Genomic DNA, 15,939 nt, shown 5'->3' on the forward strand with positions numbered 1-15,939 from the left:
GGTTGAAATATATATACATATATATATATATATTTAAAAGTTTATAGTTTTAAAACTTAAAGGACTATTACAACCCAAATATCTTTGCATGGAGGAACTAAGGTGTTCCCTATTCTTACCTCTAACCCCACCCTGTAAGAACTAGGTGAAGTTGTATGGATCTCTTAATTCCATTACTCACTAAAGACTCCCAACAGGGGAGTGGATGTTAAGAGAAGATAAAAACCTTCTGTGTATTAATGTAATTTAAATAATCACATTTGGCTAGTGGCCACTGTCTCTTAAGTGTTTAAACTTCTTCTTGTGATAATGGGGGCCATTGAAGGTATTTTAACAGGAGGGAAGAAATGTTTAGATTTAAATTTAACAAATCCCATTAGTAGCTATGTATAGGGAGGAGAAATTGAAGCTGTGAAGACCAGTAGAGAACCACCTAACAGTTCAAATGAAAGACAGTTTTAAACACTGGCAGATGACTGAATGAATATTTGAGGGCAAAATTGATAAAGTTGTTTTTGTAGTTATTTCACTAAGTGCTTATTTATTACATTAAATCATGACCAACTTGATAGCAGAGTCTGTATCTTAATAATGGTAACCAACATGTTTTGAGTAATTGCTAAATGACAGGTACTGTTGATTGCTTTACATGTATTATCTTAGTGCTTTCAACACCTTATGAGGTAGGAAATAATATTATAGATGAGGAATAGATCAGAGAGATCAAGTGACCCGCCCAAAGCCATACAGATAGTAAATGCAAAGAGATTTGGAAGGAAAAGAATACAATTAAAATCATCGAAGGGGAATCAGGAAATAGTTAAATATGTTTATGTGTTGCATAGAATATTCCTATTTTATGGGAGTTCCCTAGTTTTGGCACATGAAAGGTTATAAATATTTTAATACATGAGCATATACTATGTGCTAGACATAATTTTAAGCCCTTGACATAGATTATTTAATTTTTATGACAGCCCTATAGGAAAGGTATTATTATTTTATTTTTTGGGGAAAGGTATTATTATTATATTCATTTTTATAGAGAAAAAAACTGATATGCAAACATAGGATGACTTACTCGAGAAAGTGGCAGAGCAGGTATTAGAGTCCCTGTAATTTGGTCCCAGTGCTCCTGCAGTACATAATACATCTGTGTGTTGTGTGTAAATAGTGTACAAATAGACATTACTGTGGTGTTTCAGTACACCGAACTCTTAAACATGAAAGTGACTTAGCTTGAGTTTAATTAATATTGTTCCTGTAGAGTGGGTAGGTTAAGGGTCTGCTTTTGGCTCAGGGCATGATCTCAGGTTCCTGGGATTGAGCCCTGCATAAGGCTCCCTGCTCAGTGGGGAGTAGGCTTCTCCCTCTCCTTCTGCCCTCCCCCCGCCCCCCGCTTCTGTGTATGCTCTCTCTCTCTCAAATAAATAAAATCTTACAAAAAATAATATCATTTCTGGGTATGTGGACGTCTTTTTGTGTTTTTTGGCAGTACAGTATAGATTCTCTAAGAATTTTGTCTGTGTAGAATGTGGCTGTTTTATGTGTTGAATTGTTTATAGCCTTGAGTTTACTGACCCTGACTCCTTTCCTCTATTTGCTCACTAAAGCTGTGCTCATAGTTCAAAGAGAGTGTAGTGTAGTGGAAGGAGCACATTTGGATTCATCTATCTTGCATTTTAATCCCAGCACTATCAATACTAAATCTGAGACAGGACAAGTTATATATTCTAGAACATCCCTTTTCTTTCCTACAAAATGGGGAAATGAAACCTCTGGATAGGTATAAGGAGTAAATGCAATGGTACATATTTAAAAATGCCTGCTGTAGTACTTACTTAGCACATGGCATGTGCTCAAAAACTGTAGCTGCTTTACTTTTTAAAATGAAGCCTTTCCAGATTTGAGTACCATTTTTTTTCTGTATAAGTTGTTCTGCTTCCTAGGGGAGCTCTGTACACACCAACCACTTGTAACTCTGACCTTTACACTTTGAACCAGATACTGTAGAGTTCCTAAATAAACTATGAGGAGAAACGCATTAATTCTTTATGGTGTTATGAGACTGTTTTGTGTCTAACTTTTACAGAGAGATAATCCTATGCTTTATTAAAAGCAAAAATGATAAGGAAAACTCCACAGCTACTTGTATTTCTGTTACTCTTTCCTGAATGGATAAATGAGTAAATGAATAAATGAATAATGTGCTAGTTGGAAATAAAAACAGCAAGTAATGGCACACTTGAAAATTTCTCACATAAGGTAGTTCTTTTTCTGAAATACTTCCATCTTGTTTCTCAGTGATGATGTAGATAGTGGCAATTTACAATCTGATTTTGGAACGGTGTATTAATAGAAAAAAAAATACACAAAAGGTCACCAGTCTCTGTATATTCTGGGAACATTCTTTTAGCAGTTCTCATTTGTAGTGTAATGCTTTTATTTTAGGGAAATAAATTACTTGAGTTCCCTTTATCCAAGTGCAGTGCCTAACCAATAGTGACTAAGTACAACTTCTGAGTATTGTTGAAATTGACTGCAATAAGGAAGGGTTAAGAGAGGGAGGAAATACATTTGAGCATAATTTTTAACGATGCAATTTATATTTAAAGAGATATGTCTGAGGAATCATTTTATTTCAAATAAACTTTGAGATATAGATCATAAAATGCACTCATTTTAAGTGCCAAATTTCATGGTTTTTTTTTTTTTAAAGATTTTATTTATTTGAGAGAGAGAGAGAGAGAGAGAGAGAGAGAGGGAGGGAGGGAGGGAGGGAGAGGCAGAGACACAGGCAGAGGGAGAAGCAGCCTCCATGCAGGGAGCCCGACGTGGGACTCGATCCCGGGTCTCCAGGATCACTCCCCGGGCTGAAGGCAGCACTAAACCGCTGAGCCACCTGGGCTGCCCCAAACTTCATGTTTTGATACAGGCAAACACTTGTGTAACCACTTACATAATTAAATAGAAAATTTCTACCACCTAGGTACGTTCCCTTTGTGTCCCTTTATAGTCAGTCCTCTGAAAGACAGCCAGTGATCTAATTTCTCTCATCATAGCCTGCTCTAATGAAATAGTACAGTGATACACTTTAATGCATGGCATTTCTTGCTCAGTTATGTTTTTGAAATTTCTGTTTGTTGTATCAATAGTTAACTCAATATTATTCCTGAATAGCATTCCGTCGTATGAGTATAACACAATTTCTTTGTCAGTTAACTCGATGGAATTTTGGGTTGTTTCCAGCTTTTGCATACTAAAAATAAATCTTCTATGAACATTTTTGTACATTTTTGTAGTTACGTGTTTTTCCCTCTCTCAAGGGAAGACCATGTGGTATGTCTATGTTTAACTTTAAAAGAAACTGCCAAACTATTTTCTAAATGATTATACCATTTTATACTCCCACCAGAAGTGTGAGTTCTAGTTGCTCCACATCTTCCCCAACACTTAGAAGGGTTAGGGTTTTTAGTTTTGGCCATTCTAGTGAGTGTGTTAATGGGTATTCCATTTGATTTTTATTTGCTTTTTTCTAGATAACTAATGATATTAAACATGCTTTCATTCACTGGTCATTCCTATATCCCCTTTTGTGAAATGTCTGCACTTTGGCGTTTTTTGTTTTGTTTTTAGATTTTATTTATTTATTCATTTATTCTTGATCCCAGAACCCCGGGGTCATGACCTGAGCCAAAGGCAGTTGCTCAACCATGAGCCACCCAAGCGCCCCCATTTTTTTGTTTTTAAAGATTTTACTTATTTATTCATTCATTCATTCATTCATTCATTCATTCATTCATTCATTCATGAGGGACACAGAAAGGCAGAGATGTAGGTCAAGGGAGAAGCAGGCTCCTTGCAGAGAGCCTAATGCAGGACTCAATCCCAGGACCCCAAGATCACAACTTGAACTGAAGGCAGACACTTAACTACTGAGCCACCCAGGTGCCCCCCATTTTGCCCATTTTTAAATTGAGTTGTCCTTTTGGTAGTGATTTTTAGGAATTCTTTATATATTCTTAGTGTAAGTTCTTTGTCAAATATATGTATTAAGAATATTTTCAGCTGATATGCCTTGCCTTTTCATTTTCTAACTGGTGTCTTTTGATGAGTAAATGTTTTTATTTTTTTTATTTTTTTTTTTATTTTTATTTTTTTTATTCATTTATGATAGTCACAGAGAGAGAGAGAGAGGCAGAGACACAGGCAGAGGGAGAAGCAGGCTCCATGCACCGGGAGCCCGATGTGGGATTCGATCCTGGGTCTCCAGGATCGCGCCCTGGGCCAAAGGCAGGCGCCAAACCGCTGCGCCACCCAGGGATCCCGAGTAAATGTTTTTAATTTTGATTAAGACTTACTAATTTTTTTTTTTTTGGTTTGTGATTTTTGCGTATTAGTCCAGAAACCTTTGTCTACCCCAACGTTGCAAAGGTATATCTCCTTTAAAGGTATATTGTATCGCCTATATTTTCTTCTAGAAGAGTTTAATTTTAGTTTTTGTTTAGATTAATGATCTATATCTGATTTTATTTTACTTACGCATCTTGTATTTCTCATTAATTCACTAAACAAATATTTATTGAGCACCTGCTCAGTGCCAAGCACTGGTTAGGTATCCATTAGTAAACAAAAAGAAGTCACTCATGGTAAGCCCTTAGAAACGCCTTGCACTTGTAAAGCCTACATTCTCAGGGAAATGACAGACAATAAACTAATAACTAAATAAAGGACACAGTATGATAGAAGGTGAGAAAGCACCACAGGAGGGAAACAGAATAGGGTTAGGTAAAGTTAGTAAGATTGGCAATTTTAAGACAGGATGGTAAAAGTAGGCTTTTGAGAATGTCATTTAAGGAATGACTTGAAGATGAGGGAGTTAGCCATTCATTCATCTATCTGGGGAAAGAGTGTTCTGACTAGAGAAAATAGTCTTTTGACTGTTGAAGGGCCTTACGGTAGAAGTATATCTAGCATGTCCCAGTAATAACCAGGAAGCCAGGGTAGTAGAGGGTAATAGTGGATAATGTCAGGGAATAGAGGAGGGCAAATTGTTTAGAATCTTATAGGACATTGTTAAAATTGTAGCTCTTTGAGTGACATGGGAAGCCATTTGAGGGTTTACTATACTTTCTATTTTATTTATTTATTTGACAGAAAGAGAGCACAAGTAGGGAGAACAGCAGAGGGAGAGGGAGAAGTACGCTCTCTGTCAAGCAGGGAGCCCAATGCAGGGCTCAATCCCAGGACCCCAGGATCGCGATCCTAGCTGATGCTTAACTGATGGAGCATTCCAGGTGTCCCAAGGATTCACTATACTTAATAGACATTTTAAAATTTCACGTGTGTTTTCCTGAATATCATTTAAGAGATTTCATATTATTGCTTCTATATGCTTATAGGAATGAAAGCATGTTTTTTGTTTTGTTTTTTTTTTTTTCCCTGACAGGTATACTTAATATTGATTTTCTTTTTTTCAGAAAGATCCAGATTACCTGAAACTCTGGTTGGACAATTTTGTTTCTAGCTATGAACAATTCTTAGATGTTGACTTTGAAAAGCTGCCTACCAGGTATGTAGAAATACTTAATTTCCTATTCTTAGTTGAGTTTGTGAATTTGAGGCACAAAGACTTCACTGATGGCCTATTACAAGGATAGCAATTATGTGACATACATGATACTTCTGCATAATCCTGCTCCTATGGCAGACTTTGTTAATTCATCATAGCATGTTTGCCTGCTAAAATGAGACTTGGCTTCTTGAAGTAAAGATTACGTTGGTGAACTACAAGCAAACTAGGTGTCTTGCAATTCACTTCATTTCTAACACTACCTGGAGTTAGTGATAGATCCCACAAAGTAAGGGCAAAGTTCTCAACAAGACTGCTCTCACTTAAGACACTGGTTGCAGATCCTGGGAGCCACTCATGCCTCTGACCAACTGGATATAAGTTTGAAAGTTTTCACGACTCCCTCAGGTTCAGTAATTCATTAGACTCACAGAACTCACTGAGAACACTATACTTATAATTATGGCTTTATTATAGAGTGAGGAGTTAGAAGACATCTTGGAGGAGATGAAATATTCAGATTTTTCAAAGTTAGAGTTAAAAAACACAAAAATGATAGAAAAATTCAAATTTTGTGGAAATTACTCTGCCAACCACCATTCTCCATTCACAGTTCCCAGGTCCACTTACCAGATAAAGTTTTTACTTTTTTTTCAAGCCATCTTGAAGACCTTATAGTTGTTACTAAGGTAAGAGGGGTTAGGTTAGGCTGGGATAAAAAGCTGGAGAAATGAGGAGACCCTTTTAGCCACAAAAAGAACTCCCATTTATAGAGATACATTGAGATGGAAGGGGAGAAATGGGTGGTGGTTGATAATGAGAAAGAGTATCTAAGGAATTAAAAATCTTTAAGGAGGAAATCTTTAAGGAGGAAAGCATTTGCAGTTTGGGGATGGAGATAGTATATCAGAGGGTGGACATGGGTGAATTGAGTCTGGAGGATCAGAAGCCAGATCATGAAATGCCGTGTATGCATGGCTAATGGACTTTGATTTTTTGTTGTGGAAGATGTGAGGCTCTACAAAAATATTCTACATGACAGTGTCATGATTAAGTTTGCTTTTTAAAAGGCCCTATAGTGGTATTAGGTTAAACTGGAAAGGGTTGAGACTGAAGGCAAGAAGTGCAGTTAAGGGGTTATTTTAATAATTCAGAGAAGAAGTCATTAGAGCTTTGGACCGAGGCATTGAACTTAAGAAAAGATGTGCTTTAATGCTCAGAAAGCATTAGTGCTTCATTATTTATACATACAGTTTCAGTGTTCTTCCTTATTAGCTAATTTGTAACAGGTTTATAAAGGTTGAAAAGTATTAAGTCTTGAACTCAAAATAAAATTACATATTGATTTCTACTCATAAAAGAGTACTTTTGTGGTTTATGCTTAGAAGTGGTTTTATTTTAATAACTTGCAACTCCTTTAAATCATGAGCCTAAGGATTTCATTGAGTCAGGACTTGGGCCTTTGAATTCTTGGAGTATTGAAATGAAGTCTAAAGTTTATAAGATGCACTTGTTATACATGTCTTTCTTGGGAGGTCATTTCTAAAAACTTTATGTAGACTTCTATTGCCACTGTGTTTATTTATTTATTGTTTAAAAAGACTTTTATTTGTTTATTCATGAGAGACACACAGAGAGAGAGAGAGAGGCACAGACATAGGCAGAGGGAGAAGCAGGCTCCAAGCAGGGAGCCCAATGTGAGACTCGATCCCAGGACTCCAGGATCACACCCTGGGCCATAGGCAGGTGCTAAACTGCTGAGCCGCCCAGGGATCCCCCTGCCACTGAGTTTAAAATAAGATGAAGGGGATCTCTGGGTGGCACAGCGATTTGGCACCTGCCTTTGGCCCAGGGCGCAATCCTGGGGTCCTGGGATTGAGTCCTGCGTCGGGCTCCCAGCGTGGAGCCTGCTTCTCCCTCTGCCTGTGTCTCTGCCCCTCTCTCTATGTCTATTATGAATAAATAAATAAATCTTTAAAAAAATAAAATAAAATATGATGAAAAATGCCAGAACAGTGTTTTATTCATGATTTAGATGGTTTATTTAAAATTTTATTTCATATCTGATAATACTAAACCATGAATTTAGATTTTACTAATAGAAACGTTCAGTTTTTCAAGTGAATATACTGTGTGCATGATATATAAAAGTGGTCTGTTCACCTTAAAGATAAAAAACAGATAATCCTCATTTAAATTAAACTGACTTGATAGAACTTCTAAGAGAATTCATGATGCAAGGCAAGGAATGCTTTTACCAGAATTTAAAGCCTTGCAATTTAAATTGGACTTTTTCCTGTGTTAGATGGAGACAACAATGGGCAGCTGCTTAATACAGATATTGAGTAGTCAAACAGAGGAGTGAAACAGAATTCTGGAGATTGGAAAATTTTAGCAAAAGAAGCTTAGAATTTGGGGGCAGCAAAGTCCTAATGATGGGAAAATGCTTCCAAATTCTTAAATCCTCATCACATTAGGAATATGGCCAAAACTTTTAATTTTATCTACAAGTAATTTCTAACCAAATCCCAATTTTATAATGAACATAAACACAAGAATAGATTTCTCTTTTAGAAGCTAATTTTTTTCTGTCTAGTAAAAATGAAAATAGAGAATGGGACAACTAAGGAAAAAGGAACTAATCCTTTAAGTAGAATTGAAATATTGGGAAATCTGATGTAGGTTTCTTATTGACTTATGTTTTTGGAAAAGTGAGTAGGAATAGTTTAGTTTGGTCTTGAAAATCACTTCTATTTAAGTTTAAATCTTTATTATTTTGAAGTTACTGTGTTTTCTAATCATCTCTTTTTTAGCTTTTTAGCAAGAAAAGTATATAAAAATGGGAGTTTTTTGGGTACCACTAAAAAAGAATGAAAGAATCCAAAGTACGAGTGAAGTGATGCCCAGACTAAAATGAAACATGTATTTTTGTGACATGATTATAGAATTTGGCAACCTTGGTAATGTGCTGTGTAATTGCTGTGTAATTAAGGGCTTTATTTTGTAAAGTACTTTGTGTTGTGGGATGGTTCTGAGAGAGGCTAAAAATATTTATCATGTATATTTATATAACCACTGGCAATGTGTTTCAAATTTTTCTGTCTACAATGAATGAAATAGCTTTAAACTTAGTGTAAAAATAATAGTAAATCTTCACATTAAGCATTATCTGAAGAAGAGACTATTTAAAGTATGGTTGTCATTTAATCATAGTAGCTCTTTATGGTGCTCCTTTGTGATTAGGTGTTTTTCTTTTTTTTTTTTTTTTTTAGATTTTATTTATTTGAGAGAGCTGGAGTGCAGAAGCGGGGGTGGGGGTGGGAGTGTGGACAGAGGGAGAGGGATAAGCAGACTCCCCTACTGAGCAGGGAGCCTGATATCCTGGGATCATGATCAAAGGCAGACCCTTACTCAACTGAGCCATCGAGGTACCCTGTTTGGGTACTTTTCTTAATAGAGATACGAAAATTAGTATTCAATGGCTTTATGGAAAGATTCTTAGGCTTTAGTGGTTGTATGTTTAAAACATATTTTTATAGTTCTTTACATATTTTTAGGCTTTAGTGTTGTATGTTTAAAACATATTTTTATAGTTCTTTACATATTTCATAGTTAAAAGTGCACATTGACCTTTTGGTTTCAGAACCCTGTGAAATAGGGCAGATGATATTACAATTTTATAGATTAGGGCATGTAAGGGATTATCTGTAGTGCTTCGTGTTATAGAGCTGGAACTTAGTCTACAGGCCTTCTGACTTTGATTCTAGGGGAATTGTGTTGTAAGAGTAACCAGTCACATCTGGTCTTGGCTTTTGTCCTTAAAGAACCAGATGGTCTTCTTACCCAGAAATCAGATGTCACAAAATATTGATATATTATTTTTTTTTAAAAGTTGTTAATGCTCATGCTTAGGGTTTTTCATTTACTTGTTTATCTTTCTCCTTCCCATTTGCTGGTTATCTTCTCTCCCTCTTCTAACCACATGGCTTGGGGAGCCTTTAGTAGGTGAATATTGTTTAGTAAAGCAGTTGACAGATATTAAACCAGTTATAGGTACTTCATTTTTATTTGCTAGTTATTGTTCCTTTTAGAAATGGTATACACACATATATACACATACATATTTTATTTCTAGGTAGAAAGTGAACTACTAATTCTAAATATTTTCTTTCAAAATAGCACAATTGGAGATATTATTATTATTATTATTATTATTATTATTATTTTAAATGTTTTATTTATGTATTAATGAGAGACAGAGAGAGAGGCAAAGACACAGGCAGAGGGAGAAGCAGGCTCCCTACAGGGAGCCCGATATGGGACTCAGATCCCAGGTCTCCGGGACAATTGGAGATACTAAATAGATTCTCTAACTTCCTCTTTTCAGTGAGCCTCTTCTGAGGTAAGACTAATTTCTGTGCTCTACTAATCTTCTAAAATGTCACACTGATCATCTGGTGGTGCCTTGCAGAGAAAGCACAGAGCATCTGGAATAAAAGAGTTTCTTTAGGATTTGAGATAAAAATGCAATTCCTTTAAAGTGCCAAAGATTTTCTTGTACTTAATCACCCTTCTTATTTTTTCCCCTTACAGGGTAGACGATGTCCCTCCAGGAATATCTCTACTTCCTGATAATATTCTGCAGGTTCTAAGGATCCAGCTGCTACAGTGTGTTCAGAAAATGGCAGATGGGTTAGAGGAACAACAACAAGCTTTGTCAATTTTGCTTGTCAAGTTCTTCATTATTCTTTGCAGGTATCTGGTACAAACAAACTAGTTACATGTTTTATTTATTTATTTATTTATTTATTTATTTATTTATTTATTTATTTATTTATTTATTTATTTTTAAATTTTTATTTATGATAGGCACACAGTGAGAGAGAGAGAGAGGCAGAGACACAGGCAGAGGGAGAAGCAGGCTCCATGCACCAGGAGCCCGACATGGGATTCGATCCCGGGTCTCTAGGATCGCGCCCTGGGCCAAAGGCAGGCGCTAAACCGCTGCGCCACCCAGGGATCCCTAGTTACATGTTTTAAAAAATTATTATCAAAATAATGCATTTATTGATTATTAATGGTGTTGTTCACATGGAGCTTTAAAGATTGAGTATATTTTATATGAAAGGCTTTGATTCGTTATTGTGTTGGAAAGCTTTTTATTTATTTGTTTACTTAATGTTTTATTTCTTTTAAGATTTTATTTATTAGAGAGCACAAGCAGTGGGAGGGGCAGAGGGAGAGGGAAAAGTAGACTCCCCGTTTAGCAGGGAACACACCACTGGGCTTATTCCCAGGATCCCAAGATCATGACCTGAGCTGAATGTAGATGCTTCACTGATTGAGCCACCCAGGTGTCCTTAATGTTTTATTTCTTTATTTGAAGTGGGCTTCATGCTCAATATATGGCTCGAACACACTACCCCGAGGTGAGGAGTCTCATGCTCCAACGACTGAGCCAGCCAGGCCACCCCTATTGGAAAGCCTTTTAATTACCATACCTAGTTATAGAGCGATTCAATCAAGATTAAAAAAAAAAATTACTCTAAGGACAGTGACTGGAATTTTTACCTAACCAAGAATTTGTCACGGCGATATTTTCTGTGTGATCCTCACCTGTAAACATATGTACATTTTTACTACTGTGCATTATCATTTGTGAAATGTATTTTTCTAATCTTTCATTTTATAATTTTACCAAAGTATAATTATTCTATAGCATATATTTCCCGGTTTATAGATAATTAGGTTTGTGGCACTTAAATTTTGGTGTGCATAAATATCAACTGGGCAGCTTAGTAGGCATACAGAGCTTGAGCCTTATGAAAATTCTGACTCCAAAGAACTCATGCATTCTAATTTTTCACGAGTTTCACGTTAACCTGTATATACAAATTTAAAAACTCTTGGATTAGGGGCATTGTATACCTCTTTAAAGTCTGCCTTCTTTTTGGAAGCCATTTCCTATAATATACTATTTGTTTTATAAATATTTTAGAATTAATTAGTAGACAAACAGGGACTTAATTTACTGTGCATCTATTTACCTTTCACTTAATTGCTCATGCATTTGACTGCAAAAATCACAGAAAGATTGAGCAATAATTGCTAAAATGTTTCTCCCCTAATTTAGGCTCTTCTAGAACTCTAGACACTTTTCTGATTTTATACTCTTTATCATCCTTTCTATTTAGAAAATAATACAAGAATTAAAGAGTTGAGGGGAAAAAGGATTTACTTAGGTGATAAAACATGAGTTGGTCTGTTGATCTACAATATTTTGTCCTATTAACTACTTAGTATAGTTTTACAGAAATCAGAAATCCTATAGATAAATAACTGTTTTAAATCCAATATGCTTAGCTCTTTTTAAAAAATAATTTATTTATCTTAGAAAGAGCATGGGTGGCATGCATGCAGTTGGGGGGGAAGGGCAGAGGGAGAGAGCAAGAATCCCAAACGGACTCCAAGCTGAGTGCATCTTTTGGTTGAATTTTTTTTTTTTTTTTTACTAGGAGCTAATAATCTCTGATGAGAAATTTAATGTTTATTTTATTTTAAATTTAATGTTTAATAGCTACCAATTACAGAATATGTTTCTATTTCTAGAGACTTCTCTGTTTAAAAAAATTCCTTAAAATTTTTTAATAGGTTTTATGTTGTATAGCAGTTTAGTTTTATATAAAAATTTGGAAAAAATTCAGAGTTCCTATATGCTTCTTCCACTCCATTATTAACATCTTTCATTAGGGTGGTAAGTTTGTTACAGTTGATGAACTAGAAAGATATATCATTAACTGAAATCTGTAGAGTACATTAGAGTTCACTTTTTTACAGTTCTGTGAGTTTTGACAAATGCATGGTCTTGTATCCGCCATTACAATATCTTACAGAATGATTTCATCACCTTAAAAATGCCCTGTGTTCACTTTATTCATTTCTCTCATGTCATGCCCAACCTCTGGCAACCACTGATTTCTTTTTATTGTAACTAGTGTTGCTTTTCCAGAATGTCATGTATGTGAAAACATACAGTGTGTACTGTTTTCAGACTGACTTCTTTCACTTAGCAATATAGATTTAAGGTTCTTCATGTCTTTTTTTTTTTAAAGATTTATTTATTTATTTATTTATTTATTATTTATTTATTTATTTATTTATTTATTTATTTATTTATTTATTTATGAGAGAGAGAGAGAGAGAGAGAGAGAGAGACAGAGACACAGGCAGAGGGAGAAGCAGGCTCCATGCCGGGAGCCCGATGTGGGACTCGATCCAGGGACTCCAGGATCGCGCCCTGGGCCAAAGGCAGGCGCTAAACCGCTGAGCCACCCAGGGATCCCCAGGTTCTTCATGTCTTTATGTGGTTTGATAGTATCTTTTTTTTTTTTTTTAATTTTTATTTATTTATGATAGTCACAGAGAGAGAGAGAGAGAGAGGCAGAGACACAGGCAGAGGGAGAAGCAGGCTCCATGCACCGGGAGCCCGATGTGGGATTCGATCCCGTGTCTCCAGGATTGCGCCCTGGGCCAAAGGCAGGCGCCAAACCGCTGCGCCACCCAGGGATCCCTATCTTTTTTTTTTTTAAAGATGTTATTTATTCATGAGACACACACACACACACACAGACTGAGAGAGAGAGAGAGAGAGAGAGAGAGAGAGAGAGAGAGAGACAGGCAGAGGGAGAAGCAGGTTCCATGCAGGGAACCTGACATGGGACTCGATCTTGGGTCTCCAGGATCACGCCCTGGGCTGAAGGCAGCACTAAACCACTGAGCCATCCGGGCTGCCCAGTGTGTATCTTTTTATCACTGAATAATAATACTCAGTTTATGGATGTGCCACCTTTGTGTTTTCATTTACCTAATGAAGGACATCTTTGTTACTTCTAGTTTTTGGCAGTTACCAATATGGCTGCTGTAAACATTTGTGTAGATTTTTGCATGGGCATAAGTTTTCAACTTGTTTGGAGCCTTGGGTAAATATTCTCATTCCTTCCCTTTCCCTGAGGCAGTACATCTGATTTATTCTCTCCATTCTGTTCCTTGGAACCTATGAGGGGAGGTCTTCATGCTCTGTCATTACATCTGGGGAATGTGGGTATCAGCCTAGGCTTGGGGGCCTTTCTGCTCATCCCTTAGTGTCTTATCCCTCTGCCGTCTGGCACAGCTTTTTTCTGCTCTTCGTTCATCTTTATCTGAGAAGCTATGTCCCTTGTACTGTCTCTTTGCTGTCCTACCTGTGTCCTGCCCTCCAGCTTGTATTTAAGTCCCTGGCATGCCCCCCACTCCCAGGTTCCCCTCTGGTATCATGTCAGGCATTTTGCAGGGAAAAGCCCCTTAGGGAAAGATGGGAAGGACAAAAAATAAATAACTTTCCACTGGTCCTCAGGTGAGCTAAGGATTTAATAAGTAAGGAAAAAAATAAATAGAAAAATAATTCTGTTATGAACATGAATATATCTTCAAGACCCTATTTTCAAGTCTTTGGGGTACATATCCAAAAGTGGACTTGCTGGATCATATGGTAATTGTATTTTTAATTTTTTGATGAATTATAGACTTTTTCAGATCAGTGGCTGTAACATTTTACATTCCCATTGTTGGTGCTCAAATATCTCAGTTATTCCATGTCCTTGCTAATGCATGTTTTCTGTTTGCCTGCGGTTTCTTGTTTTGTTTTGTTTTGTTTTGGAGGGGGAACAGAGAGAGAGGAGAAGAGATAGAATCTTAAGCAGACTCTATACTAGGTAGGACTCCATCTCAACCTGAGCCAAAATCAAGAGTCAGATGCTTGGGATCCCTGGCTGGCGCAGTGGTTTAGTGCCTGTCTTTGGCCCAGGGCGTGATCCTGGAGACCCGGTATCGAATCCCACGTCGGGCTCCCGGTGAATGGAGCCTGCTTCTCCCTCTGCCTATGTCTCTGCCTCTCTCTCTCTCTCTCTGTGTGACTATCATAAATAAATAAAAAATTAAAAAAAAAAAGAGTCAGATGCTTAATTAACTGAGCTGCCCTGGTGCCCCGTTTTTTTTTTTTAAGATTTTATTTATTTATTCATGAAAGACACAGAAAGAGAGAGGCTTGTGCCCTGAGCCCAAAGCAGATGCTCAACCGCTGGGCCACCCAGATGTCCTTTTTCTTTCTTTCTTTCTTTCTTTTTTTTTTTCTTTTCTTTTCTTTTCTTTCTTCTTTTCTTTTCTTTTCTTTTCTTTTCTTTTCTTTTTTTTTTTTTTTTTATACTAGCTAGCATCCTAATGGGTGTGAGGGACTATCTCATTATAGTTTTGATTGGCATTTGTCTAATGGTTTTTTTTTCTCTAATGATTTTTTGATGTTGACTATCTTTTTGTGTGTTTATTGGCCATTCACATAGTTCTTCAGAGAAATGTCTATTCAAGTCTTTTCCCAGTTTTGAATTTGGTTGATTTTTTGGATGTTTAGAATTAGGAACTCTCTCTATATATACTGGATATTAATCCTTTGTCAGACATATGATTTGTAAGTGTTTTCTTCCATTTTGTGAATTGCCTCTTTACTCTTTTAATAACATCTTTTTCTTTATAGTGTCTTTCAATGCACAAAATTTTTCAGTTTTCATGAAGTCCAGTTTGTTTTTACTTTTGTTACCTATACTTTGGTATCATATCCAAGAAGTCATTACTAAATTCAGTGTCATAACACTCTTGTACTTTATTTTCTTTTAAGAGTCATATTGTTTTAAATCTTATACTTAGGTTCTTGATCCACTTGAGTTAATATTTGTATACAGAGTAAAGTAAGGGTCCAGCTTTATTCTTTTGCATGTGGATATCCAGTTTTCCCAACATCGCTCTTTAAAGACTTCCTTTCCATATTGAATGGCAGTACCCTTGTCAAAAACATACATGTGAGGATTTATTTCTGAGATCCCTATTTTATTCCATTTGTCTATATGTCTGTCTTTCTGCCAACATCACTATTTTGATTATTATTGCTTTGTACTAGGGAATAAATCAGAAAGTGTGAGTCTTCCAGTTTGTTCTTATTTTTCAAAATTGTTTTGGCTATTTGGAGTCCTTTGGGATTCTATATGAATTTTAAGATGGGTTTTTCTGTTTCTGTAGAAAATATTTTTGGGATTTTGATAGGAATGGCATTGAATCTGTAGATTACTCTGGGTAGTATTGATAATTTAATAGTAAGATGGCCTCTGATCTGTGAACATGACATGTGGTTGCATTTATTTATGGCTTAAGATTTATTTCAGCAATTTTTTTTAGTTTTCATTTTATGCCTTACACTTCCTTGATTAAATTAATTCCTAAGTATTTTATTCTTAATGCTGATATAAATGGAATTGTCTTCATGATAATCCTTTCTCATTATT

General features: G+C 36.2%; 1 protein-coding gene across 3 annotated transcripts in view; it reads left to right on the forward strand.

The window, feature by feature from the left end:
- The window catches only part of NBEAL1 (neurobeachin like 1), a 174,155-nt gene that overhangs the window by 18,525 nt on the left and 139,691 nt on the right, over nucleotides 1-15,939 (forward strand). For all 3 annotated transcript variants that reach the window (XM_055345172.1, XM_055345173.1, XM_055345170.1), the window contains exons 3-4: nucleotides 5,481-5,572; nucleotides 10,166-10,327. In XM_055345172.1, coding sequence (XP_055201147.1) covers nucleotides 5,481-5,572; nucleotides 10,166-10,327 — 254 coding nt within the window. The remainder of the gene's footprint in view (nucleotides 1-5,480; nucleotides 5,573-10,165; nucleotides 10,328-15,939) is intronic.

This window comes from Nyctereutes procyonoides, unplaced genomic scaffold, assembly GCF_905146905.1.
Source record: "Nyctereutes procyonoides isolate TBG_1078 unplaced genomic scaffold, NYPRO_anot_genome, whole genome shotgun sequence".
NCBI classification, from domain to species: domain Eukaryota; kingdom Metazoa; phylum Chordata; class Mammalia; order Carnivora; family Canidae; genus Nyctereutes; species Nyctereutes procyonoides.